At 56.2% G+C, this 25,269-nt stretch overlaps 9 protein-coding genes across 9 annotated transcripts; 5 read left to right on the top strand and 4 right to left on the bottom strand.

The window, feature by feature from the left end:
* On the top strand, positions 1-2,156 carry K437DRAFT_193963 (uncharacterized protein). The gene has a single exon (XM_013385786.1). It carries the CDS (start codon positions 193-195, stop codon positions 1,888-1,890), a length of 1,698 nt encoding a protein of 565 aa, XP_013241240.1. The 5' UTR covers positions 1-192; the 3' UTR covers positions 1,891-2,156.
* A 28-nt stretch (positions 2,157-2,184) lies between these two features.
* On the bottom strand, positions 2,185-3,822 carry K437DRAFT_239172 (regulator of G protein signaling). Its single transcript, XM_013385785.1, has 3 exons — positions 2,948-3,822; positions 2,682-2,865; positions 2,185-2,580 (listed from the first exon to the last, which is right to left on the bottom strand). Exons 1-3 carry the CDS (start codon positions 3,757-3,759, stop codon positions 2,341-2,343), a joined length of 1,236 nt encoding a protein of 411 aa, XP_013241239.1. The 5' UTR covers positions 3,760-3,822; the 3' UTR covers positions 2,185-2,340.
* A 329-nt stretch (positions 3,823-4,151) lies between these two features.
* On the top strand, positions 4,152-6,111 carry K437DRAFT_275859 (uncharacterized protein). Its single transcript, XM_013385784.1, has 3 exons — positions 4,152-4,596; positions 4,678-5,031; positions 5,110-6,111. The coding sequence occupies exons 1-3, from the start codon at positions 4,278-4,280 to the stop codon at positions 6,024-6,026; spliced, it is 1,590 nt and encodes a 529-aa protein (XP_013241238.1). The 5' UTR covers positions 4,152-4,277; the 3' UTR covers positions 6,027-6,111.
* Positions 6,112-6,421: 310 nt separating this feature from the next.
* Positions 6,422-8,545, top strand: K437DRAFT_258838 (uncharacterized protein). Its single transcript, XM_013385783.1, has 3 exons — positions 6,422-7,254; positions 7,332-7,721; positions 7,804-8,545. Exons 1-3 carry the CDS (start codon positions 6,556-6,558, stop codon positions 8,512-8,514), a joined length of 1,800 nt encoding a protein of 599 aa, XP_013241237.1. The 5' UTR covers positions 6,422-6,555; the 3' UTR covers positions 8,515-8,545.
* On the bottom strand, positions 8,539-10,402 carry K437DRAFT_258837 (uncharacterized protein). Its single transcript, XM_013385782.1, has 3 exons — positions 10,201-10,402; positions 9,385-10,078; positions 8,539-9,260 (listed from the first exon to the last, which is right to left on the bottom strand). The coding sequence occupies exons 1-3, from the start codon at positions 10,247-10,249 to the stop codon at positions 8,642-8,644; spliced, it is 1,362 nt and encodes a 453-aa protein (XP_013241236.1). The 5' UTR covers positions 10,250-10,402; the 3' UTR covers positions 8,539-8,641.
* A 300-nt stretch (positions 10,403-10,702) lies between these two features.
* On the top strand, positions 10,703-12,561 carry K437DRAFT_239164 (putative QCR2-40 kDa ubiquinol cytochrome-c reductase core protein 2). The gene is made up of 2 exons (XM_013385781.1): positions 10,703-11,193; positions 11,279-12,561. The coding sequence occupies exons 1-2, from the start codon at positions 10,796-10,798 to the stop codon at positions 12,273-12,275; spliced, it is 1,395 nt and encodes a 464-aa protein (XP_013241235.1). The 5' UTR covers positions 10,703-10,795; the 3' UTR covers positions 12,276-12,561.
* A 105-nt stretch (positions 12,562-12,666) lies between these two features.
* K437DRAFT_275855 (VHS-domain-containing protein) lies at positions 12,667-15,329 on the bottom strand (the record flags this gene model as incomplete). Its single annotated transcript, XM_013385780.1, has 8 exons — positions 14,864-15,329; positions 14,636-14,723; positions 14,465-14,540; positions 14,097-14,334; positions 13,956-14,011; positions 13,570-13,842; positions 13,403-13,490; positions 12,667-13,313 (listed from the first exon to the last, which is right to left on the bottom strand). Exons 1-8 carry the CDS (start codon positions 15,024-15,026, stop codon positions 12,667-12,669), a joined length of 1,629 nt encoding a protein of 542 aa, XP_013241234.1. The 5' UTR covers positions 15,027-15,329.
* A 1,231-nt stretch (positions 15,330-16,560) lies between these two features.
* Positions 16,561-23,905, bottom strand: K437DRAFT_264412 (uncharacterized protein; the record flags this gene model as incomplete). The annotated part of the gene is made up of 7 exons (XM_013385779.1): positions 16,561-16,716; positions 16,858-16,889; positions 16,966-17,088; positions 17,189-17,362; positions 17,494-23,485; positions 23,648-23,691; positions 23,830-23,905. The coding sequence occupies 7 exons, from the start codon at positions 23,903-23,905 to the stop codon at positions 16,561-16,563; spliced, it is 6,597 nt and encodes a 2,198-aa protein (XP_013241233.1).
* Positions 23,906-24,027: 122 nt separating this feature from the next.
* Positions 24,028-25,269, top strand: K437DRAFT_258831 (Non-heme 11 kDa protein of cytochrome bc1 complex; the record flags this gene model as incomplete). Its single annotated transcript, XM_013385778.1, is given in 8 exon segments — positions 24,028-24,303; positions 24,376-24,417; positions 24,485-24,505; positions 24,585-24,606; positions 24,709-24,817; positions 24,830-24,831; positions 24,984-25,020; positions 25,099-25,269. The coding sequence occupies 8 exon segments, from the start codon at positions 24,031-24,033 to the stop codon at positions 25,121-25,123; spliced, it is 531 nt and encodes a 176-aa protein (XP_013241232.1). The 3' UTR covers positions 25,124-25,269.

Here is a 25,269-nt window from a genome sequence, read left to right as displayed (position 1 = left end):
CCCGCCACTGGCAAGGCCGTCACCGCCGTCGGATCCGTGGACAACCGCCAGCTCGTCGGCTACAGTGCCGAGACGGTCGGCGCGTCGGGCGAACAGAAGCAGATCGTTACCCTAACCGGCCAGCCCTGGACGTTTGGCAAAGGCGACCCAACGACTCTACCCGTTGTACCCGTCACTACGGACCCATCCGTGATGGACGACGCGTGCAAGGCATTGCCTCTTACGACCGACTACACCGGCAAGGTCGTCGTCGTCGGCCGCGGTACGTGCACCTTTGTGACCAAGTTCCAGAACATTGCCGACCGTGGTGGCGAGTATGTGCTCGTGTACAATACCCCGTACCCTGCCTCGATCACGTATGTCGCCGCCTCAATCGACGGCCAGCAGGTCGCGTCACTCACGCGCGATGATGGGCTCTACCTCAAGGCGCAGTACGCGGCGGGCAACCCGATCAAGCTCGACTTCTCGCACCAGCATCCTGTCACGACGGCCGACACCAACACGGGCGGCACGATGAGCTCCTTCTCCACCGTCACGCCAACGTGGGAGAATGACATCTACCCCGGCATCAGCGCGCCTGGCGGCAACATCCTCAGCACATGGCCCATCGCGCTCGGTGAGTACGCAATCATCTCTGGCACCTCGATGGCCACGCCGTTTGTCGCGGGTAGCTCAGCCATGTACAAGAGCATCAAGGGCAAGAAGTCCGCCAGTGCGACGCAGCTCCGCACCATCTTCAGTTCCACTGCCAACCCGGTCGAGCTGGTCAACTCGACCTTCCACGACACGGTCGTCAAGCAGGGCGGCGGCCTGATCGACGTCAACCGCGCCGTCTTCCACACCACCACCGTCTCGCCCGGCAGCATTGCGCTCAATGACACACGCCACTTTAAGAAGGGGCCACAGCAGATCACCATCACCAACTCGGGCACCAAAAAGCAGACGTACGAGGTCTCTCACCTACCTGCCGCCACGCTCAACACGATGGACCCGTCAACCGGCTTCTTTGAGCTCTTCCCCGTACCTGTCGTCAAGAACGCTGCCCACATCGAATTCAGCACGACCAAATTCAGCCTCTCGCCCGGCTCGAGCAAGATGTTCAGCGCGACGTTCAAGCCGCCGAAGGGCCTCAATAAGAATGACATCCCCATCTACAGCGGTTACATTCAGATCAATTCCACCAGCAGCCCGGAATACGGCACGGTCCAGGTGCCGTACATGGGCGTCTATGAAGACATGTACACTGAGGCCGTCCTCGACACGAGCAGCGAGGAGATTGGCGAGCCGCTGCCCGTGCTCGCCGATGCAGAGGGTAACATCATCCACGATGACGCGCACATCTTCACCTTCACCAACGACTCATCAGGCAAACTCGACGCCCCCGCGCTCTACTGGCGCATGCGCCTCGGCTCCGCTCTTGAGAGCGTCGACCTCATCTCTGCCGACACTAAATTCAAGCCGACGGTGCCAATCAACGACGGCTCCTCGTCCGCGCCGGCCACGCGCCGTCAGCTTCGCAGCGACGCGCTCACCAAGGTCAGCCGCAAGCACGCCGATCTCCACACGCCCTCGGCCCACGAATCCCATTACGCGCGCACCGTTGCCGCGGCCAGCGACGGCAGTCGGAAGTACAGCACCATCAAGACGGTCGGCAACATCCTCAGGCAGGCATGGGCCCCGCGCGACGCGGTCAGCGGCATCTCCAGCGTCCAACTCGAGCCGACGGTTTCGACGGACAATGCTACTTCGACGCTCACGATCCCCGACGGAAAATACAAGCTGCTGCTGCGCGTGCGAAAGCTGTTTGGTGACGCGGACAAGGAGGCCGACTACGAGTCATATCTCTCCCACACATTCGAAATCCAGACGACTCCTGCGAGTCAGAATTAGAATCGCTCGCCTCGTCTACTTTTATTCACTTTCGATTTCGCTCTCTACACATCCTTGTTGGTATAACTTGCATCTTTCTTCACTGTTCACTCACACTACGCCTGCACTCACCGCCGGTCATGCAAAAGGGAATAAGCGTAAAAGCTTGGAATCAACACAGACGTACAGTCTATACACTGTCCCCGTTCTTTGGTCTTATGTACGCTCATCTCGCTCCCCACGTTGCAACGCATACGCATTGCCAGGAGACATATGCAGCAGCCCACCTTTTTGGCTCATTAGTTTGAAGACACTCCTGAACAAGCCGACCGATTATCATTTTCTGCGTGCCCGTGAATACATACAAGGTGAGGTGGCGGGTATGACTGAACAGTAAAGGAACGTGCGTAGTTGGGAGATGTCTGCATCACGGTGCTGGCGGGGGACTCTTGCTACTCCGACTGGCACGCATCACAGCCGGTGGCCCGGGACGAAGACGAAAATGACAGTGAGGACAGAAGTGACGAGCGTGACGAGGGCAAGGATGCCGAGAGCGCGCTTATACAGCAAGCTGCGGACGTAGCGCTCGTGGATGTTAATCGTCTTGAACGGTGTTGTTTCGGATCGGCAGAAGAGAATGACGAGGAGCGGGTCCAGCTCGTATTGGTGTGAAAAGAGAAGAAGGACCGCGATTGAGAATGGCAGAATAACCTGGTAAGCAGCGCACGAGGAGATCGCAGACTGTATCAGCGCTGACCCTGCGCGCATACTAGTATTTGCATGCTCTAATGGCTTAAGAATGGCAAACTCACCCATAGCCGTTTCTGTCTGTGCACATCGAGGAAAATGAAGCTGAACCCCGTGGCCAATGCAGCCCAAAGGGCTAATAAGCCGAGGATGAGACGTACGAGCGAGGAAATGGGCGTCAGGTTGCCAAATGCCTTGGCACGCAGGAAGCGAGGGAAAATGTCCGCCTCCATCGTCCGAAAGACGTATCTGCGCAGAAGGGAAGATGATTTTGTCAGTCGCCTTCACTCGTTATGATGTCGTCAAGAGCTGAGACTCTGTGCGGACGCACTCTTTCGGAGCATGGAACATGTCTGGAACCCTGGCGAGCGCCTGCTGACTCTCTTCATCCTGTGGGTGGGGAAGCGCATTGCTCGAGATCGGGAAGCTGTTGATCCTCAGCGTTGAGGGTAAATAAATCTCCTTCTCTGACCCTGGCAGCAGATATCGCGCGTAGATGCGTTCTGCTGAAGCGATAAGGTCTGTGCGTGTGATCGCTGCATTGCGTGAAATGACGGTCGGTGCGAGTGATGCCCGCTTTGCCAGCATGGACCGACGCTCTGAGCGGGTCGCCTGCGGTGGAAAGTCTGGATCACCGGGGAAACGAGGGCCATGGGACATGCTCGTCGATGGCCGATTCCCCCCAAACTCATCCACCGTGCCTTGCTGGCCCTCTTGCGCAGCCGACTCGAAGTCGCCCCTGTGCTGCTGCTCGTGCTCTTCTCCGGAAGCATTCTTCTGGCCTAGCGCCCCCGTCTCCAGCACGGCAGCGTCCGCACTGATAATGTCTTCGTCGACACCGTTGATCTTATTGTAGATGCTCCCACGCTCCCGCGCTTCTCGCCAGTATCCCGGCCAGTCATCCTTGACGCTTCGCCCGCTCTTCCTCAGGTCCTTGAAGTACGCTCGGCATAGGTTCTCGTGCTGCTGTACGTCGAGCCAAAAGTCGAGCGAGTCTTCAGCACCTTCGCGCTGCAGGAAGAGGTAAAAGCAGTAAAGGTCAACGGGAGGCGCGGTCCGCCGCGCGAGGACCTCGGCGAGCGTAGGCAGCCGCTGGCGGCTCTGCGAAGACTGCAGGTGGAAAGATCTCCTCTTCTCGGACATCCTGAAGAGGCTCGCGTGCCTGCTGCGGCCAGTCGTTCGGTATCTTTGAAGCCGGAATGCAACCTGGTGTTGATGAACATGTGTATGCTGATCCAGTCCAAACAAGTTGGAGGTAAAAGTTGTTAGGGGCGGTGGAGAGGAGGGGAGCGAGGACCGGCACTGAGGCAGTTTACATGCACGTAACTCTAACTTCCGGGGCTTTGCGGGTCTCTCCCGGGATTCTATAGCTAGAGACACCGGAGTATATGTGTAAATCCCCGTATCTCTTTCGTCATTGGATTTTGATTCTCCTGCCGCATGGAGGAAGCCTTGCAGGCTTTGGATAGTGCACAAGACATTATACAGACACAGACCTTGGTTACCCTTCACCTCTCCTTCCTCAATCCTGTTTGCTCTTCTCAACGTGACATGTGACGGGAGCGTCAACGTTGACCTGCTCAGCCTTTCTACTTGATGACCGAATTGGCTGTGTAGAGTGCCGTACCCCACTTGCTGACGCGGACGACCAGCTCAACGCAATGGCTCACGCTGAAGGGGCGCAGCGCCGTGCGCACGCCAACGACGATGGCGAAGATGCTGGGAGATATGCAAACAAAAAGCAAAAGCGATCGCATGGAGAATGGAGAGACATAGGAAAGAATGGCATCGCCCATCATGTCACCGAAGCTGCGCAGCCCGAGGAAGGCCAGAGCGTACCCGTACCGATTGCGCCGCCGACTGCTTCGAGCTTACGACTCGTAAATGTATTGCAGCAGGCACTGCACCAAGACTGGCATCACAACACCTTTCCATTCGAAGATTATGTCAAGCAGGAGCAAGGGCTCCGACTAGATCACGGTGAGTCTGAAGGGAGCGACACTGGATGTTGTGTTGAAATTATGCAGGGAAGAAAGTGCTGATGACGTCCTTCCTATTCAGAATCGACCATTTGCCCGACCTTTCTCAAGGAAGGAAAGTGTCCGCTAGGCAATGCATGCCCAAAGCGACATGTCCCGCTGTTTCAGCCGCCACATTCTTCGGCTTCCCACAATCGCGATGGCACCAAACGGACAGTCTGCAAGCACTGGCTGCGCGGACTCTGCAAGAAGGGTGACGGCTGTGATTACTTGCACGAGTACGATATGCGGACCATGCCAGAATGCAGATTCTTCGCTACCTTTGGATATTGCGATATGAGCAGTGGAACTGAAAGAGAGTGCTTGTACCTGCACCGGGACCCCAAGACGAAGAGAAGAGAATGCGAAGAGTACAACCGGGGTTTCTGCCAGAAAGGTAAGTCTGATACGCGCTTCATACAGACTGCTGCCAAAAGTGCTGATGACCGAAACGATCCTTGCTTCAAACCTGAAGGTCCATCTTGCCCTAAGAAGCACATTCGCCGCGTCATTTGCCCGCACTACCTCGCAGGCTTCTGTCCAAAAGGCAAAGACTGCCAGAGGGGGCATCCAAAGGTCTCGCGCCCATCTGTCGAATCGCGCCGCAATTCGCTCATCCAGACGGTGCGGCCGATGACAGCAGAAGAAGCTTTCGCGCCACCGCCACACTTGCGTGACCGCCAGCCGTATCGCAGTGGTCCAGGTGGTGGTACTGGCGGTGAGATGGGAGGTCGTGACTACCACCGTATGACGGGAGCAGACGACCACGAAGGTTCGCGACGGACTGGCATGAATGCCTTCTCGCAGCAAGGGGGTGCGCGGCAGTGGGGCAATCAACGTGGTGAGCAGATATCACAGTCTGGCATGCCCCCAGCGCAAGGAATGCCGCCCCCGACACTTCCCCCGGGCCTTCAACATCTGGCTCAGCAAGGAGGCTTAACCCCCTCGCAGTCAGGCTCGGATCTCGGCACACCTGGTCCAGCAGGCGGCGAGGATGCCTTCAGTGTCATTCCAGGATTTGGCAATGCCAATGCTGCCACTTCGTTCGCCATGACCCAACAAATGCAGCAGCAACAGCAAGTCATACGCGGCACTCCTCCTTTCAATGGTGCCGGATTCGATGGAGGTGCGGGCGGACATGGGGCAGTTGCAGGCGCCAGCGCCGGAGGACCGGGTGGCCGTCCGCCGAGGAAATTCTTGAAGGATTTAAGCGAGGTTCTATGCTTCAAGTGCGGCGAGCTGGGTCACTTTGCGAACATGTGCCCCAACCCGAACAAGCCAGGGCAGAGGGGCCGAGGCCAGGAGCGTGGCAGAGGAGGTGCACCTCTGGAACGTGGTGGAGGTCATCATGGTGGAGCTGGTTCGTTCACTGGTGGGCCGCCCTCACACTAGCAGCAGCAGCAGTAAAATTGGTAGTTTTTCGAAGTTGGTTCAAGCATGCATGTACTTTCGCCTCATTTGCAATCATGCCGCGCAGAGCAGAAGCTGCATACGCTGCAGCGGTCTTGGATGAGCAGCTGATACTGGCCCTGGCTCGTTGATGCATGCCATGTCCCCGAGCTTTCTGTCCGCGTTGCGACTTGCAGTATTCGATACTTGAGTCGTGACGCTTCACAAGTTTACTATGTTTACTGTTGGTGTACAGCGGTGGCATACTGAGACTGGCAGTGTCCGCGGCGTATGCTCTTTCCCATCGGTCGCGGCATTCTTATCAGGGAAGATATAGCCGGTACAGCCGAGAGTTAGATTGTTTTTGCTCGTGAATTGTGCTGCTATATACGACTTGGCGGGGACATTATCGCTCCCATCTAGGTTGTCACTTCGTGTTCTCTCGTTGCATTGCCAACATTTGTAGCTTGAGCCTGGACGCCGCCTGCTGATCGATCAAACGGAGCAGCAAGAGCCAACTCTCGCGTGAGTGATGCTCCTCCGCGGCGTCGCCCCAATTGGCTGCTATTGCAACCCCGCCAAGAATAGAGGACTCTTTGGGCAGGCCATTTCACCAAGACACACCAGGCGGCCAGTAGATATCTACCCAAGAAGCTCGCTTTCGGGTTCCTGCGTGTATTACAGCAGCGCCGCACCAGATATGCTTACTTCGGTCAAGATGGGAAAGCCAGCAACGAGTGCCTCGGTGCGCCGCGGCAACCGTCCTTCGGACCAGAATACGGGCCCAAAAGGCTCGCCGATGACCCCGATTCCATCAGCGAGTCTCATCGTTCTCTGCCCCACCTCATCGTCTCCGAACCGTTATGAGACAGTAATGCTGCAGCGGTCAGCGCGTGACGGCTCGTCCTTCCGATCTGCTGTCGTCTTCCCCGGCGGTGCGCTCGACCTTGCAGATGAGACGCCTTACCTGACCGATGACCCGTTCAATGCGCCAAGCGCAGAGGATGCCCTCAAGGTACCTCCGTTGACGATGGAAAAGGACGGTGCGAGGTACATGGCTGCCCTCAAGCTTTGTGCCCTCCGGGAGACCTTCGAAGAGACAGGCTTATTGCTCGTTCCGGGAACTAGGACCTCATCATCGGCTGGGGCCGCAGGGCCGCCTCGGTCTAGGGCCATTGGCCACAAGGATGTGGGCATGACCAGCAAAGAATGGGCCAAATTCCGAGAGGAAGTGAGTGGCGCATGGCAAACAGGGTCAGCGGGCGCGGTGCCACTGACGAGTGATTATGCTATCGCTGCCCGCTCCAGGTGCACAACGATGCTTCCGTGTTTCCTGCATTGCTCCGACGCGTTGCATCGGCCGTTGCAGATCCCTCCAGCTCTCCATTGCAATCGCAAGGCTCATCAAAAGGCATTCCCCCTCTTGCGCCAATTTCACACCACAGCAACTGGATCACCCCACGATCCGTCGTCCGACCAGCCAAGCGCTTCGATGCGCACTTCTTCATTACCGTTCTTGACGCCGTGGATGTATTTGGCGCGAAGCAGGGTGACAAACCCACTGCGGGCGGGCAAGCAGCTGTGGTGGAGATCAGTGCGGACGGCACAGAGACTACGAGCTTGAAGCTGACTACCCCGGGGACCCTTGTGCAAGAGGCTTTGCAAGACACGTTTGTCCTCTTCCCTCCGCAGTTCTATGTGAGTGTATCTTGACGGCCTGCGTGGAACACTTCAACTAGCCATCTGGTTGAACAACCATACTTTGCGTTAAACGGTTCAGATCCTTGCCGACCTTGCTTGTGCGATGGAAGCAGGTCCCTCCCTCAAAGGAATCGTGCCCCTCAATTTCTGTTCCACGCTGCCAAAATCATCATCGAGCGGGGAGAAAGCGGCGACTCCCGTTGAAGAAGAAGCGCACAGGCCAGAGGGACGGAGCTTTGCCTGGGATACGCGAAATGCTGATAAGGAAAACCCATCTTCTTCCACCCCATCGCGAACGGAGACGCCTTGGGTATCCTACACGGAGCCGCCGTTTGTGCCGGCGGAGGATTGGCGCATACAAGCGAAAGATATGCTGTCAGGCGTGACGGCGATCGAGCCTCATCCAATGCCACGCGCTGGCACCAATGTCGCCATGCCGACGCGCACAGCAAGCGGGGAGTGGGAGCAAGACACGGAAGACCAGCCGTTCACCTTCCCGCTGTGCTTGCCCGGTGACCGCGATCAGAGCCGCGACCAAGCCGCCGTCGCTGGGCTGTCGTACAGCACCGCAAAGAAGACGGGGACTGCTGGAGCGGTGCAACCAGAGAATAGGTTGTTCGTCTCGCCGAGGACAAAGGCGGACGGAGGAGGCTTGGTTGTGAGAGGGATTAGACGACGTGCGATTGCTGGACTGCGAGATTTTCAGTACGGGACTGTTGTTGACAAGCAGCAGGACCAACAGGACGAGGAGGAAGAGGAAGAGCAGCAACAGAAGAAAGCGAAGTTGTGATTGTACCATATCTATTGAAGTGTTAGAGCACGATGCAGAAGACAAGGGTGCACATCTTGAACACATTCGCTCAAAAGCATCTGTGTGGGTCCCTGTCCAGTTCTGACTATGATACAAACTGGTGTCACTATCTGTACTGCGGCGGTATTTCTTGTTTCCCCTCCTCCACCGTCGGCAAGCGCTTGTGGTACTCAACAAAGCTCTTCTCCCACGTAATGTAGTCCTTCCAGTATTTGTCCAGGGCCTGTTCTTCCGGCGAAAGTGCAGCAGTTGCCGCCGCTCCACTCCCTGCGCTTGATAATCCTACAGGCAGTGTGCTGCTGCTGGGGTTTGGTGTCGCTTGTGTCGCGCTCGAGCTGGCGGGCGTAAAGGATGGTTGGCGAGAAGAGTCATGTGCCCCTCGCTGGCCATAGCCACCAGGTGCACCTGCGTAGCCGGATCCTCCTCCAGGCGGTGGTAACGGCGCATCGTCTTGTGGCGGCGGCGGTGGCGCTCCACCGTCCGTGGGCAGAGGCGGCTGCTGTGCACCCCCATAGCCAACGGTCTCATAATGTTGCTGAGGCCCAGTGCCATACCCACCCAACTGCTGCTGCTGCTGCGGCGGATATGGGCCATTGCCGTATGGCTGATGTTGTTGTGGTGGAAAACCGAGCGCTTGCTGTGCCTTGCCGTACTCGATACGTACTACTTCCAGCAAGTCTTCGGCCAGTCGTTTTGCTTCTACGAGCATGTTCTCGTCCGGTCCGCTATGTCGCGTGAAAGTTGAGAGCCAAAGATGAGGGCGGAAAGGATGGAAAAAATCAGCATTTACAAGCACGACGGAGACCTAGAAAGGGAAGCACTGTTGAGCCAGGCAAGCGAACGACTGACCTGATGGAAATGTGCATAGGTTCATCGCTCTCGCGCCCGGTGTCGAGGTCGATGAAGCCACTCCCGATGCCTTTGATCTGTACTCGCGTTCCCGTCTCGCTCTGGATGTACTTGACAAACAGGCCACCAGGTCCGACGACTTTGGCTCGGATGTTGAAGTTGCGCAGCGATTCGAGGCCGATGAAGACCTTTTCTTCGGGCCACTTGCGCCGTTCGCCTTTTCCCTGCCAGCCGGTATCTTTCGGCCGTGCCTGATTCTCCCACTCGAGGCGCTTCGCTGCGCGGTCCTCGATGAGCTGTGGAACGTCCTGCTTCATCAGATCGGCGATCATGCGTATGCCCTTGTCCAGCGTCTCCTGGTTAACCGCGGACACCTCGAGGTAGAGCGGGGGATCCTGCGCAGTGGCGAGTGACTTGTCCGGATACCAAGTCCCCTTGGTCGTGACGGATGCGCCCGTCTCACGTAGGATGGACTGCTGTGTCTGGCCTTTGGTGAGCATGTAGCGATTGCGTTGGTCGTTGATCTCGATCTTGTGCAAGAACTCGGGCTCTTCTGGCCCGTTGCGACGGCGCTCTGACGCGCCTGCGCTGCTGCTGCTGCTGCGTGGTGCGCCTGTCCCAACTGCGTTGCCGGATGTACTGCTGCCAGGTGCGGCTGCGTACTGCGCTGCAATCTTGGCAGCGGCTGCAGCGGCTGTGGGCCATTGTGGCATGCGAGTAAAAGCAAGAAGGTCAGTCCGATTTCTTGCCTTGCCCAAGCATATAATAAGCAAGCTAGATGGACATAGCGCCAGCTCTCTTTCTTTAGCAACTCACCAGCCGCAGCCCCTCCGCCAGCACCTGGTTGATCCCACTTGCTCGACATGCTGGTTATGGTGGTGCTCGCTTCCTTAGGGATAAGTTCCCCCTCAAGCTTCTCAATTCTCTCGCTTTCAAAATGAGACGGCGCTCCTTCCTGTATCTCAGCTTTCTGTAGCTCGAAGTGTTCGACTCCCTATGGACCTGGCTTCAGAGGCTGATATACTCCACGAGGTGTAAGCTGAAGCTTGTTAGACACCTGTCATTTCATTCTGGCATCCTTCGCGAGCTGGAGAGTGGAGGCTTTCTTTCTTTTCGTTTTTTTCTGGCATGTTCCTTCTTTCTTTTTTCCCACCGCTGGGCGGCTTTGGGGGTGTATGGTGCATGGATTTACAAGATGGCGCCCAGCGGCGTGGACCGGGACTGTGGGCAGGCAAGAGAGAGTTCGCTGCAGGAAGACCACACACGCTTGTGATCATCCTGGGCGATGAATGGATAGAAGAACTCATCGAGGTCCATCCCTCATAGCACGCTTGTTGGCTACTTGAGGCTCTGCCACTCCACCTTATCCCTTTCAAGTGCCGCAGACAGCCGAGGGAGAAAGCAAAAGACCATGTCGCTGGCACGTTCAGTGTTGACGCCTGCCTCGTCGCGCGGCCTCGTCGCCGCCGTTGCGCGGTTAGCAGGAGCCAGCGTCAGCAGTAGCAGCAGTAGCGTTGGTGGCATTGCTGCACGGAGAAGCTTCACCACCACCTCGGCCGATTCGATCAAGGTTGCCGCCGCTGATGATGGCAGCGCAACGACGACCATCACTGTCGCCATCAAGGCCGGACCCAGGTACGAGTCGTCGCCCGGTGTCGCACATGCCCTCAAGAACTTCTTCTTCAAAGCCAACCACAAGCGCTCGGCATTGGCCCTGATCAGAGAAGCAGAGCTCTATGGAGGCTTCTTCTCCTCCAGCACAACCAAAGAGCACATCCTGCTCACCGCAGACTTTTTGCGAGGAGACGAGTGAGCAAGCTTGCTGGGTCCGCACACATGACTGAATTCAAACGGAGCCCTCACACCTATCACCCTTGTCTTTCCCCCTCTTCAGGGACTTCTTCGTCGAGGTCCTCGGTGACGCCGTCTCGCAGGCCAAGTTCGCTAGGCACGAATACAGCGAGTCTGTTGTCCCATTGATCCAGAGCGACGCCGAGTTCGCCGCTGCCAACCCGCTGGTCAGCGGCTTTGACCAGCTCACCTCGACTGCTTACCGGAACAGGGGCCTCGGCGCGTCGCTCTTCGCCTCTCACTCGTCGCCGATCTCGTACAGCGATGTGCAGCATTACGCCAAGTCCGTGCTGGCCAAGAACAACCTCGCCGTTCTCGGCTCGGGCATCGAGAGCGAAAAGCTCGCCAAGCTTGTCCAGCAGCACTTTGCCCCGCTGTCCCCCAGCGCATCCAGTGCCTCGACCACAAAGACCCCTAGCACCTACTACGGCGGTGAGCACCGCGTGCAGTATGCTCCCGCGCACCACGACTCGTCCGCACGCGCCTCGTTCGGCCACGTTTTCCTTGCATTCGAGGGAGCCGCGAACGGCGCCTCGCCCGAGCTTGCCGTCCTGCGCTCCCTGCTCGGCGGTGAGAGCTCTGTCAAGTGGTCGAAGGGCCAGTCTCCGCTCTCGGCCATCTCTGCACAAGCACCCGGCGCTACTGTCTCAGCGTTCAATCTTGGCTTCTCCGACGCTGGCCTATTCGGCATCCACGTTTCCGCACCGCACGAGCGCATCGCCGCTGTCGCCAAGTCGGCCATGAACGCCCTCAAGGAGATCGCCAGCCAGTCCAAAGTGGACGACATCAAGCGTGCCGTCGCCAAGGCCAAGTTCGAGGCGGCTGCTACGCTCGAGGGCCGCGCGGCGAGCCACGAGGCTGTTAGCAGCCAGTTGCTCGAGTCCGGCAGTGTCTCGACTCTTGACAGCGTGTTCAGCGCGCTCGACAAAGTCGACGCGTCCGCTCTGTCCAAGGCGGCCGAGAAGCTGCTCAAGAGCAAGCCGACGACCGTCGTGGTTGGCGACGTGCACAAGCTGCCGTACGCTGATGAGTGCTTGTGAAAAGAGGGAGCGAGAGGGAAGAAGGTTGATTGCGCAGCGACCTGCTCTCAAAGGGTGGGTTGTGAAGCAAAAGCGGATGCACACGCGGAATGGATGAAAGGATGATGTACATAGACACACAACCAACGATTCTCCGTCCACCTCCGGTTTGATGTGAGAAGCGCTAGCCAAGGTAGGGGCAAGGACAGCCTGAGGCCCTTGGGTAGTGTTTCAATCTCTTTGAGGGACAAGCAGTTGACAGGAGCCGACAACATAGCAGTCCCTGCAAGTCAATGCATTTGTAGAGTATACCAATGCGTACATGCTCATCATGTATTCATCGTGCCAGTGCCGTGCCCACCACTTCTCCGCAAATCACCTTTGATCTCTGCGTGCCTCTCCCTGTTCCCTCTCACTTGAAGATATCATCCAAGCCAGCAAAGGGATCAGCCGCCTTGGCTGCTGCTGTTGCTCTCGTATTTGCGCTTGGCGGGACATGAGCAGTAGCGCCGCTTGCCGCCGGCTTGCTCGGCTGCAGAGGCTGCTGCTGCTGCTGGAGCGCGAAAGTCGAGCTAGAGCTGCCGAAGAGCGAGGCGGTCATCGGTGTCTGCTGAGCGACAGCGGCACCACCATTCATCGGCAGGCTAATGCCCCCCAAAACACCTCCCATGCCCGCTGCAGTCGGCTGACTGCTGACTTTCGAAAGGTCCAGCAGCGGCGCCGCAGATGAGCCTGCGCCATTCCGCTGTTGTTGCTGGGACGGTTGCAAAGAAGCAGACCCAGCGGCATCAATATCAAAGCGCAAGGAGGCAAAGTCATCCATGAGCGAGTTAGAGCCCGTTTCTGCGCTTTTAGTTCCAGACGCCGACGCGTTTCCGCCGTCGTCAAAGTCGAAAGAGATGAGGTCGGTGACTTTGGGCGTCGGCACAGCGTCAGCGCCGCCCTTGCTTGGGTCGATGGACGGATCGATGGAGACGGTCGCGCTGAAGTCGCCCTTAACGTAACTTGCATAGCGCGCGATGACCTGATTGATCGTGTCGTTGATCAGCAGTAGTCGGTCTGCGTAGTGGTGCGGCAACCATTGAATAGAATGTGTGAGAAGGATGAATTGGACCATTGAAAAGTGCGATGAAGACCGTTCTGCTCACCCATGGACGAATTCTCATCCTCCTCCTCCACTTCAGAAATCCATTTTTGTAATCGCGGCTGTACGCTCTTGAGCTGTGTGCAGATTTGCTAATCACCAAAAGAAAGGATATCAGCATCACCTCGACAGTGTGACATACACACTACACTCCGCACGCGCGCAACATACATCATAGGCATCGTCCTTGACAAATCTCTCCCCTTCTTTCGCCTGGTTGAGCATGTCATTGAGCAGCACAGCCTTGCTCTGCACTTTATCTAGCTCCTTGGTTGTCTGCGCCTTGTAATCAGGCTTGCTTTCCGGCTCGGCGCCAGACATGATCTTCATCAGCTCCTGCGCCTGGTGCAGATCCTGTGGCCGCCCACGCCGGATGAGCTCTTGCAGCTTGGCAGCTTGCGCTTCTCGTTCCTCTTCTTCGAGCTCATCAGGCGTTTTCAGATTCTACGATGGGCCAATTCATCAAGAAGATAGACAAGATAGAAACAATTGTCAGCCGCTTGGACATAAGGTGAAGAATTTGATTCAGTAGTATGATTCGTAGGCCATCAACTCACATTCTCCGGGTTCAACACCGACGAAGCGCGCGTATCTACATTTGGGAATCGGTACCCTGCAGGAAATGCGGAGAACAACGACTCGAGAGTCAGCTGAGTATGCTCAGGCGACATGAGGTCAATTCCAAACCAGCTACCCACCCTTATAGCTCAGCAGACGATGCATATCGCGGATATGCACCAGATCCTCCTTGTGCTTGCTCGTGATGCAAATCGTCAGCTTCCACTCGTGGATCAGCTCAAGCACTTTGGACTGATACGGCGAGAGGAAGAGCGGCGGACGTTCAGGGAAGCGCTTGACGAGCTCGTTGAGAAATTCTTTGGTCGCTATTTGGAGGTGGAAAGCGTAGCCGCAATTCTTGACTAGCATGTCTAGTAGCTATTTGTTGGCATCATATTCAAGATCAGGAGGTCGAGAGAAATGAGTCGGGTGAAGGCAGCGTGGAGATGAACACGTCAATGGTCCTGCCCAATCACTGTTTGTGCGAAGCACCTTTAAAGCAACTCACGCTAAGTGCGAGCATGGATATGTGCGGGCTTCGCGAATTGATTCTTCGCACGGTTTCTATCGCTGCTTCGCGCGGTCTTTAACAGTGTGGATCAAAGTGGAAGCTGACATGAGCCTCTCCCTCGAACATGAACTTCAGACAACAGTTCAACTTGATTCCAGAAGTACGCACGTATTCGCCTTTTTCCTGTTGACATAGTCTGCTACTTCGAGATTGAGTGCCAAGTTCGGTTCGCCTAGGTATGGGTCACAAGCGCGGTCTGCGAGTGTTCCAGGTAGGGCCATGTGAATGTCAGCAATTATCTACCCGCCTCCTTGAGCCAGTGCTCCTGGCCACTCGTTTCGAATCTGTAAGAGAGATTCAAGCAGGGATTCTCGGGCTCTGTCTCGTTTCACGCACCAACCAGCCTTTGCAATTTGGTCGCCGGCGCTTCGGCGTCGAGATTGCGGGCGGCCCATTCTGCCAGCGTGGTCAGTGCACCGACGGGGCCCTGCTGGTTGGAGGAAGAGGACGAGGAACCGTAGACTCCACTCGTTGTGGGCCGATTGAAGTTGTATGCCATGTCTTTCAATCACTGAGCTTCCCTTGGAGCGTGCGAGTGCCGCGAAGGGTGATGGTGAGCGAGGCTGAGTAAAGTACTGATGAAGTACGCAGACCACTGCTGCCGTTCGTAGATCTGGATATATATTTTTTGGCGGCGCAGGCGATGTCTGGACGCAGGCTGCAAGCACTGAGAAAGGGAATGCCGCTACTATACGCTCTATAGCCCTGCCCACCTGGCTGATGTGCTTCAAGCCCGTCACTGGCAACGGACAGAGGGAGGAGTCTGCAAGCGACTGGAGGGTGCATTCCATCGGCAGCTCAGCTTTACAGCTTCGCATCTGTGGTGCGACTGAGAGGAGCATCAAGGGAGATGCGTGGAGAGCGATGCGATCCGAGGCGGTTTGCAACAACCCTAAAGCCCCGTGTCAATCTATTCCTCCTGTCACTTGCACAGGGGCGCAGCATAAATATAGCCTACAGGAAGGTGCTTTGGGTATTGTTGGTCATAAAAGTTGATGGATTATAACGATACTCTGATCACAGATGCGAGAGACTGATCACGCTGGTCTGATCCTCCCTCTTCGTCGTTGATGGACATGGCTTGTGGGCATCGGCGCCGGCGGTTCCCTGCACTCCAAGGCTCCGAAATTGCGAGTGCGCGGACGTGATTGAGGGCGCTGTTCCCCGTCCCGCCACGAATGGATACGCGTGACACAATTGATGGAAACAACGCTATCGATGACAATGGCCGTACCCGGCTTCGCTTCCCATGTCAGACCAGACTAGCAGCTGATGAAGTTTTCAAATATTAAAAACATAGCTAGCAGGACGTGCAAATCCGGTAGCAATTGCGAGCCGTGAAGGGCGGAGACATCTTCGTCGCCTCTCTCCCACCAGAAAGCAATCTGCGCATTGTTCAGCTCCCGCTTCAAGGTGGTCCTTACACCGCTGCAACGGCCGCTACGACGAGCGACACGGTACAGAGAACGAGAGTGGCGGCATTTCCTTTCTGTCGCAGTTCCCATCTCCTGCGCCATGTATCCGAGCCCTACTCTTACCCCTAGCGCCCCGTCTTCCTGTGTTTACCAGTACGAGCGATGGATTTCACGTCGGTCGCGCACACTCGACTCGCATCGAAGGAGACTGATGCATGCTGTCCAAACACAGAATGCGAACTATCTACAGCGATGCATAAACATCCAACAAAGGTAACTTCAGCAGCAGCATAAGCTTTCGCAACGACACCTGTCATAACAGCACCATCTTTAGAGCAGATACGGACGACAGCGCTCGGCCCAGCAGCTCGGTGCGCAACCATCTCGACCTTGAAGAGCCCTCAGATTCGGAAAGGCTCGTTCCAGCGTGCAGGAAAGTTTGTGCCTACTACCTTATCATGCCAACCTTGATGGGCACATGCCACCGCATGCTATCGTGCTTGATTACCGTTGGGCCCCTCGAATTACCGCGAGTGAAGACGCCGTCAAACTCGGTTCTTTCCTGGCTGAAGCCTCGATTCTGACCGTCGAAATACCTGCTCTTGTCGATTTGCGGCTCTATCCAGGCCTTCCGCTTGACCACGACGCGCTAGAGTACACCCGCCGGCCGCGCACGATCATCGAGTGCTGTCTGCGCATCTCCGACAGAAGGATCGACCTGAAGTCAGCCAACCGCAAAGTGGGTATGCACGCCGCTGTCGTGGCGGAGAATGTCTAGAGGTATGTCAGGGAGGAGTTACAGTCTCGGGTCAGCAGGCGGCTGCAAGGGATGAGCTGAATCATTTGGGTGGTGGCAAAGGTTCCACGAGATCATCTTGGGCTGAGCGTCAATGATTATCAAGACTCGACACGCACATACATGGTAGCAGGTTGACTACATGCTGCATCTGTTCGCGGGAAGTATTTGCATCAAGGTTGCGACGGGCGTGAATGAGATCGGGCTGGTTACTCATTAGAACAAACGCGTAATGGCTTCGTGTGGATCCATAGGAGCAGCTTCTTTCTCGTCCTTGGCCTTCGTCTGCGCTCGCTTTGCCTCCAGCTGTGCCCGGAAGCGCGTCAGATGGTGCAAGCGGCTGACCCAGTCTATTTCGTCACGGAGATGGAGGCACAACCAAGGTCGTAGAATCAGCACAATTCTCTTCTAGTAAGCGAGAAGATAGCATGGCGCGCCATCACGACTCACTACTCGTGTATGGCTGCATCGACTCGCCGGTGTCGAGGTAGATTTGACTCATCAGGTTGCTGTTAAGCGCGAGCACCCGCACAAAGTCTGCAAGATTGTCTTCGGAGACCATGACACCATCACCGACAGGGGAGAAAGCGGGCATACCCGGCCGACATTGCAAGGACACGCGATCTTCGAACGGTAAATGCAAGCGGGGAGTGGGGCTTGCGCGTTAGCATGATGCACACACGGTCCAGCACGTCCATCGTCCAGCATGTTCACGATCCAGCACGTTCACTTAGAGTGCTTGCCTTCCAACTCACAAAAGATAACATCGTCCATTGCGACTGAGCCAAATTCTACACCGCCGCGCGAGTCTGGTGAGATGACAACGTTGACGTAGTTGAACTGACTCGGGATCGTGCCGAATTTGTACTCCTCGCCAGATTCGTTGAAGACGATGTGGACCCAGTCGTTGCCAATGAGCGCCTTCTTCGCTCGGTGAGCGGCATCTTCGACTTTGTTGGGCATGAGCGTTGCAGTGTGGTAGACGATCTGCGCGATCTCGTCTCCCCAGATATAGGCCACGGGGCCATGTTCGTCATTCGATCGATCCAGACCTCCAATATAGACATCCTGCTGCTCCTTCAGCACGATCAAATCTCCGAGCCTCGACAGTAGGCGTGAGTAGGCAGCAGAGCCATGTCTGTTGCCCAGGATTTCCTTCTCTGTGTTCTGGCCCTTGCCGACGTACAGGACGCCAATCTTGTGGAAGTCGACGACTGGAGTGAGGTCGACAGCACGGATCATTCTGTCTGTCGCTGGCTCATCAGGGAGCATGAGAGGTGCGCGGCTGAGATCAATGTCCGGATAGGACGACAGTTGCAGAGCGATGAAGCTGGGATCAGTCATCGCAACAACGCTGGTCTTGTTGGTGCCCGTCGCTTGTTCCTTCTCTGCTTTCTGCTTGCCCTTTGCAGGCTGTGATTCTGCCTCTACCCTCAAAGCACTCTCCATGATTTCTTTCATCGCTCGAGTGACTTTGTTCTCTCCGCCCTGATATGGAGACGATACCGTCGCATCGTTGCTGGGCACTGTTGGGCTGAGCACAGCGTCACTAAGCTGGTCTCTCCGAGAGAAAATCTCAGCGCCTGCGTCAGCTGAAAGGGCGCGGGGACGCTTCCCGAGTCCGAACTTGGCAGGCCCAGCAAGTCGTCGTGTTTGCGTCGATAAGCCTCGACGAAGATGTTCTTGCACAGTCAGCACTGGTATGGGCGGGGCCTTGATGACCGGTTTCGACAGTCGCTCCGGGTCGCGATTCGACATCAGCATCTCGGGAGCATCGTCCAGATCATCCACTGCTGGTACGCCATCCTCGTTCTCCAGCTTACATAGCATCGCGGTGGCGCCGGACGGTCGTCTGATAACGATCTCCACCCAGCCTTTGCGATGGAGCGAAGTGAACGTGACGATCGATTGGCCGTACAGCCACGACTTTGTGATGCGAGTGGCATCCTTCACGCCTGGCCTGCCAATGCCTACTGATGACGGACCCATCAGGACCGAGTTGATGAAGGAGCGTCGAGGCTTGGGTTGTGCATTTGCGTGCGTGGCTCGTGCAAGGAAGTCGAACATGGTCTCGGTCTGATCCGAGATCTTCTCTCGCCCTTCATTGGCCAAAATTAGACCACGAGCGATGGCATGCATGTGTTTTGGTCGCTCGCTGACGCGAAGCAGCATAAACCACAGAGCTAGGCTGTAATACGCCATCATCATCACGTACTGCGAAAGCGCGAACGCTGCTGGGCTGGCCCTAAAGTCTTCGCGCGACGAGGCTGCGGGGCTTTGATGGTACTGGATGTACTGCAAAGCAATACCAAATACCCGGCGGTAGTCAGCCTCCGTGAAATTCGCATGACAAGCCGGCATGTGCCCGATCGAGACGATGAGTTCGAGAATGTGCACGCTCATGGCCGTTGAGGACATGACAGTCGATAGCTTCACAAGGCCACCAGACAGGAGGCGAGTGAACGACTTTTGGAGCTCAAACGCTGCAATTGAAAGAGCTTTGACACAGGCTCTGGCAGTGTTCTGGGATTTGTTGAGTCCTGCTAAGAATGACTCTACCATCTCGTCTTGCTGCGATCGCGTGAAGAGAGTGCGATAGCTGATGAGGATGTGCAGAGTAAAGTAGGCGACAGCAATGAGGTCGGTACGCCTGAGTTCAGTCGGCAGTGTGGCTTTGGAGCAGAGGCTAGAGCTGGGCAGTTTTGAGCAGAGTAGCTGGCGCAGCTTTAGCACCTGGTCCTGCGCACGTGGACCACAAAAGAGATATCGATTTGCGAGTTGGAATGGCAGATGGCAGAGGACGTACGAGACCAGGTCCCAGTCCTGCTCATCGGCAAGGATCGATATGATCGCACTGAGCAGCTCAGAAATTGGTAGAGGAACCGCGCTCGGCGGCTCTTCGGCGCTAGGCGACGAAGCGTCTTTCAGGATGTATGTTGAGACAATGTCGCTACGGACGGACACCAGTGGCATTTCGAACAAGACGCGCTGAGGAAGATGCCAATGTAAAGGCTTATCCGCGACGTTTCGTCCAGGAGGCGGTGCGCGACTGCGTTCCCTAGCCCTTCGAGAATCCTCTCGTGCGTCGTCCCCTCTGCCGCGTCCTCGATCGCGGGACTCCTCTCTGACTCGTGATTTGGAGCGGTCACTTGCTTCTATCGGACGTTCGGTGGCGCGCCCAGCCCGAGCAGGCGCTTCGTCGCGCACAGTTGTCGCCACGTGAATGCCTCGGCCCCTACCCAGCATGCGAGCATACGGCTCGATGTAGTCATCGAGGTCTTGTAGGACATACAGGCGATGCCTCCGGTCCGTGCGAAGTCGCAATGCCCACTGTAATGCGCACAGTCGAGAAACGATCGGTACACGCCCTTGAGACTGATCCTTCCCTTCAATGACAGGGTCCTCGATGATCCGGACAAGGTCGCGGAAGAGCAATACGCAATGCCTTCTTGCAGAGATTTCACCAACATGCACACTGTTAGGCGCTTCCATCCGCGCGGACGATAGTGTCCATGGCGCACTGAATGCCATGCGATTGAAAATGGCGATGAGATCGAGGGTAGCGTGGACGCTTTTGGGTACGGTAGCACGGTTAGCGGAGTGCAAGCAGAAAACTCGGTCCTCCTTGGGCAGTGGAACACTGCGCACAAGCTTTGACAGCAGCTCTCGAACTGCATTGAAGACGTTGGAGTTGTCGTCCAGCGATGAGTCACCCGACAAGGCTGGTTGATCCTCGTCGCCGTCCTCTCGCAGCCTGACCACTTCTTCCGCGGCGCCAGCCGATGCAGCTGCTTCGACGAGCGAGCTTCTGACCTTGGAATGCACTGCAGGATCGTTCTCCATCCCGAAGGACGCAGTTGCAAGCGGCAGGATCACATTGAGCATAAGGTTCGCTCTATGATGCGGAAGATCAAAAACGGCGACATAGACGTGCTCAAAGACGAGGGAGACAACGCGCTGCCTTGCGTTTGGGGCCGGTGTAGAGCCAAACTCTTGCGCCAGGCCGTCGGACCGATAGAAGATAGCTTGCAGCAGAGCCTTGATGTTGGCAATCCAATCAGTGGTGCAAGGAAGACAGAGATGCTGCGACCAGTAATAGTCCACCAGATCTGTCACTCTGTCGTCCGGAAGCAGCGGTGACAGGCTGAGCATCAGCGATGCCAGCCGCCTAGACCAAGGGATCGCCAAAGACTGATTGCTGCTATCTGCCTGTGATCCACTCTGCCCTGGACGAGCGAAACGACTGCTGGAAAGGAACTGCAAAAATGCCGTGACTACTGGGCTGACAATTTTGGCATCACTTGATATTTGCTTCACCTGCTTGGATTTCTCGCCGCTTTGGGGGAAGAAGGAAGGTGTCCCAAGCGACGAGCCAATCGCTTGCAGATGCCGTTTGGCCATGGCAGTAAGCTCGAGCATATTGTCCCAATCCATCGTGGTAGTGGGAGCCAGGCAGGTGGCGCGATTCGGCGCTGATGCGCTTCTCCCGCGCGTGATGAAGAAAAAGAGTTTGATGAGTTCCAGATCAACATCATCGCTCTCTAACTGCACAGCTCCGCGCAGCGCGGGCATGACGATTGGAAGGCTCAAGGCAGGTGCCAGTGCATCTTCTTGTGCTCCCGCGCCAGAGCATGGCTTTGCTGTTTGCAACTGTGAATGTACTGCCTCTTCTGCAAGATCGTCGATATACTGGGCGGCGGACTGAAGGAAGCGCAGTCCACCGACCAAGAGCGGCTTGTCGATGTTCGCCAAGGTACTCCTGGATGTCGGCTTGGCAAGTGTGTCGACGACCGTCCTGACGGCAGAATTGGCATAATGGCTTCGCAGCAGGTTGTTGTGGATCCGCAGTGCTTGCTCCCGCCAATCCGATCGAACTGACTTTGCCTTCTCTTTCCCAGAAGCATCGGCTGATTCCGCTTGGCCCAGAATGCGGCAGAGCATCAGGACGATTGGCGAGACACTCTGTGGCGGGACAAGGCCGAAGCGCAGAAGCGAGTCGAGCACCTTGAAGATGGCCCGCAGATCCTCGGTGTGCAACTCGATTAAAGGATCGAGTTCTTGAATGGATGCTGCCTCCTCTTTCAGCTCACCTACTGCGTTGGATGCACAGACACTGCTCGTGCGGCCGTCAGTACTGCCACCGAAGGGGTTGGATGCCACTGTAGAAGGGGAAAGGGTAGCAAGAACGATCGGTGCTGGCGCCTTCTGGCGCGGAGGTGATGCGAGTTCGGGCCCTGAGTCTGGTAACGTCTGCGGCTTCATCCTTGGGGTAAGTCGCGGCGTATCTGTTGGGGATGTGCTCTCAGAAGAGTTGAGCTCCAGGCCGTAGTACGAATAGCCTTCTGTCAGCGGCTTTCGCTCCTTTGACCTTGCTCGACGTTGCGGCCGCAATAGTGGCGAAGAGAGAACGGGCCGCGATTGAGAAGCAGGCAGAGGTTGCTCGCTGGAAGGCACTACCTGCGCTGTGGCGATGTCTTTTGGGGCTTCGAAGGGCATGACAAGTCCGCAAAGCGTTCGTAGAGTGCTCTGAATGTTCCCAAGCGGTATCCTGGCAAAGCTGAACTTAAAGGAGTTGGAGACCAGCTCAAGGATGGCGTGGAAGTTCCACTCCTTGACTGTCAGCTCACTGGCAAGGTCCGCTTTGTCCCTCAAATTCGCACCTTCATCTTCTAAAGTAGCTAGCAAGCGCATGCGCACACGCGCAGCGAGCAACGCTACCCAAGTTGAATTCATCCACTCGCTAAGCAAGCCGATAAGGCCGGGGAATGCCACCATCTCCCTTCCATCGCGGGACAGCACGCAAAATGCCCGCAGCTGAGCGGCACGCACATGATGTGCTGGAACGCCATCGGCAGATTGCATAGATTCGAAGGGCGAAGCGCCTGAAGACGAACGGGAGAGACCGCAGATCAGGCGATAGAACAACGCTCTGTCGATCGTGGTAAGGACGACCTTTCCGACAGCTTGGTCCAGAACGGCTTCGCCGACAGAGACGCTGCGGCTCATTGATCCATGTGAGCTGCATAGGTCGGCAAGCTTGACTGACGCCGTGAGCAGGTCTGCCGTATAGATGTGCAGCTTACTGAGCGGCGCGTCGCCGTCCAACAAGATGATGCATAGTTGGAAAACGCTGCTGAGGCTCGGAAGGCAAGGCTGCACTGTGGTATCTGCGATCGCTTCGGACGCCTCGTCGCTTTGCTGCTCTTGCTGCTGCTGTTCGAAGGTTGTGCTCGTCTTGACAGCGACGGTCAAGGCGAGGATCTTCTGGCAGATCACTGATGTTGCTTCATCGCTCTGCGGCTGTGTCAAGGGGAGCGCCGTTCGGATGTCGCCCAGAAGCGCTTCGGCAGCCCCGGCGTCCTTTGGGACAAATGCAGCGATCTTCTCGGCATCTGCGCTTGCGAAGTCATGCAGATCCGCGGTAGTCTGGAAGGCATCGAAAGCTGCAGCCGACGAAGCCGTTGCACTCAAGAGAGCAGCTGAGGACGGCGCAGATCTCGACGAGCCCACATTGACGGAAATCGTCTGAGCAGAAACTGTCGACTGCCGTTGTCGGAAAGTGCGTAAGAGTTGCTGTCCTAGGCTTGGTTTCGTCGTTGCAGCACCACTTGCGACGTGACTGCTGGTACTCCTTGATATATTCCCTAATCCGGTTGCCGCTACAGATGGAGAAAATTCCGTTCCAACAGGAAGCGCAGCGCTTGTCGACGCCGCCCTCCTCCTATCGCCGGCCATGCGGTCGGTGGTCTAAGGGCATGGAAATGACAATCAGCATGCGGTACGCCCTGTACGACTTTTCGCTGCTCGTCAGCGTGCACCTACGTTCCGGCGGGGCAAATATATTCCCTCTTCAAACTCAACCCCAAGCCTGAGCACAACGTATTACTACTTCCACGTCTGAACACTCACGCCGAATTGGAGAGCTGCTTCTCCAAATGCCTCAAAAAACCTTGCTCCATGTCAATGCAGTAGAGATCATACAATTGTATCGGATCCACATATATTATTTGTGGATTGAACCGAGCCTGTGCGAGGACTGCATACTATCGCGACCCCTCAATGTCTAGATTGCGAGGAGCGGCATGACTTACTCTCGGACGTATCTCGGCCGAAAAAAAAGTTGAGCAGCAGTCGGAAGCAAAGTAGGGTTGGCACCATTTGAATCATAGGTGAATGTTTGAATAATTTGCATTTTCGCTTGTGCGATTCATAGTAACTGGAGCAGTCAAGACTTGAGAGTGCGGGTCAACAACATGTAAATCCCAACGAGCATCTCCAGGTGTGTGGATCGTATGTTGAGTGCTGCTCCGAGCATCCCGAGCCCGACCGCCAGCGGCGGCAACCAGTTGCACTCTTCTCGTCAGCTCACCAGCGATCTCTCAAAAGCAACCTGTACGCACTCGCAGCAAACAGTCGACAGCGCAGTTTGCCCGCTCGAGAGCCCCAGACAGAGCACGATGTCTTCCTCGTCCGTTACGAGCGCTGTCTCCGCGCTGGAGGAGAGCAGCCTGATGGGCAGCATCTCTTCCTTCATCTCGTCCTTCTTCCCAGTCGCGCACGCTGAGGTGAGGGCTGTAGCCAGCGCCTGGTATGGGAAGCTCTTGACAATGATCGCTGACTAGCTCTTCTGCTTACAGGAGGGAGAGGGGGAGGATGGAGACTCTGGAGAGGAAGAGGAGGTAAATACTCGCTGCACTGATCGCCTCGTAAGGGACGGACCAGCTGACAGTGTTATGCCCGATCCAGGATGATGACGAGCCGGAAGACGTGAGAAAAAGTGTCTAGCACGCATCATTTTAGCCTCTGCTGAACCCTGATTCTTTACCATGATACCTGCTTCGATCAGCCACAAGAGACCATCTACGCCGGTGCGCTTCCTTCCGTCTTAGGATTCTACGGAAGAGCCGCAGAAACTAACATCAGCTATTTTCTTTTCTGGCTTTACCACTCCTTTTTCCTCTGGCCGGCAGATTGCGAAAACTCAAAGGCTTGCGCACCAGCAAAGCATCACTTTGATGCGTGCCAATCACGAGTCCAGGAGGGCAAGGGATTCAAGGGCGAGGACTGCATCGAGGAATTGTGCGTATGGCCCTTAAATTGACTTCCTCAATATTGAATTGACCCTTCCAATTCTATTGCTCCACACTGCCCGCTGCAGCTGTGAGCCGCATTTCCTTTTCAGCTTGGGCACCTACGTCCATCGAGCTTGAGTTTTGACTAACGAGCGATGTACATACCCCTACAGTCCACCTTGCCCACTGCGCATCAGAGTGCACAGCGCCGTGAGTTGCATTTTACGCCCCCCATCAAATGAACAAGGCACACTCACAATTGCTCTGTCGCTCTTTCATGGCGTTCAGGAAGCTGTTCAAGAGGCTCGTCTAGGCGTCCATATACACCATCGTATGGTTAGGCTCGCACCAGAGATGGCAGGGAACGCGCATGCGCAAAGGTCCGGTTGGACGCAATGCATTGCATGTAGTTGGCGAAAGTGCAACCTCAGATTCAAATCACAAATGATCTATCTCGGC

This window comes from Tilletiaria anomala, assembly GCF_000711695.1.
Source record: "Tilletiaria anomala UBC 951 chromosome Unknown K437scaffold_97, whole genome shotgun sequence".
Lineage (NCBI taxonomy): Eukaryota > Fungi > Basidiomycota > Exobasidiomycetes > Georgefischeriales > Tilletiariaceae > Tilletiaria > Tilletiaria anomala.
Note: the sequence above shows the minus strand (reverse complement) of the source record. Positions and strands in the feature narration are given on the sequence as shown.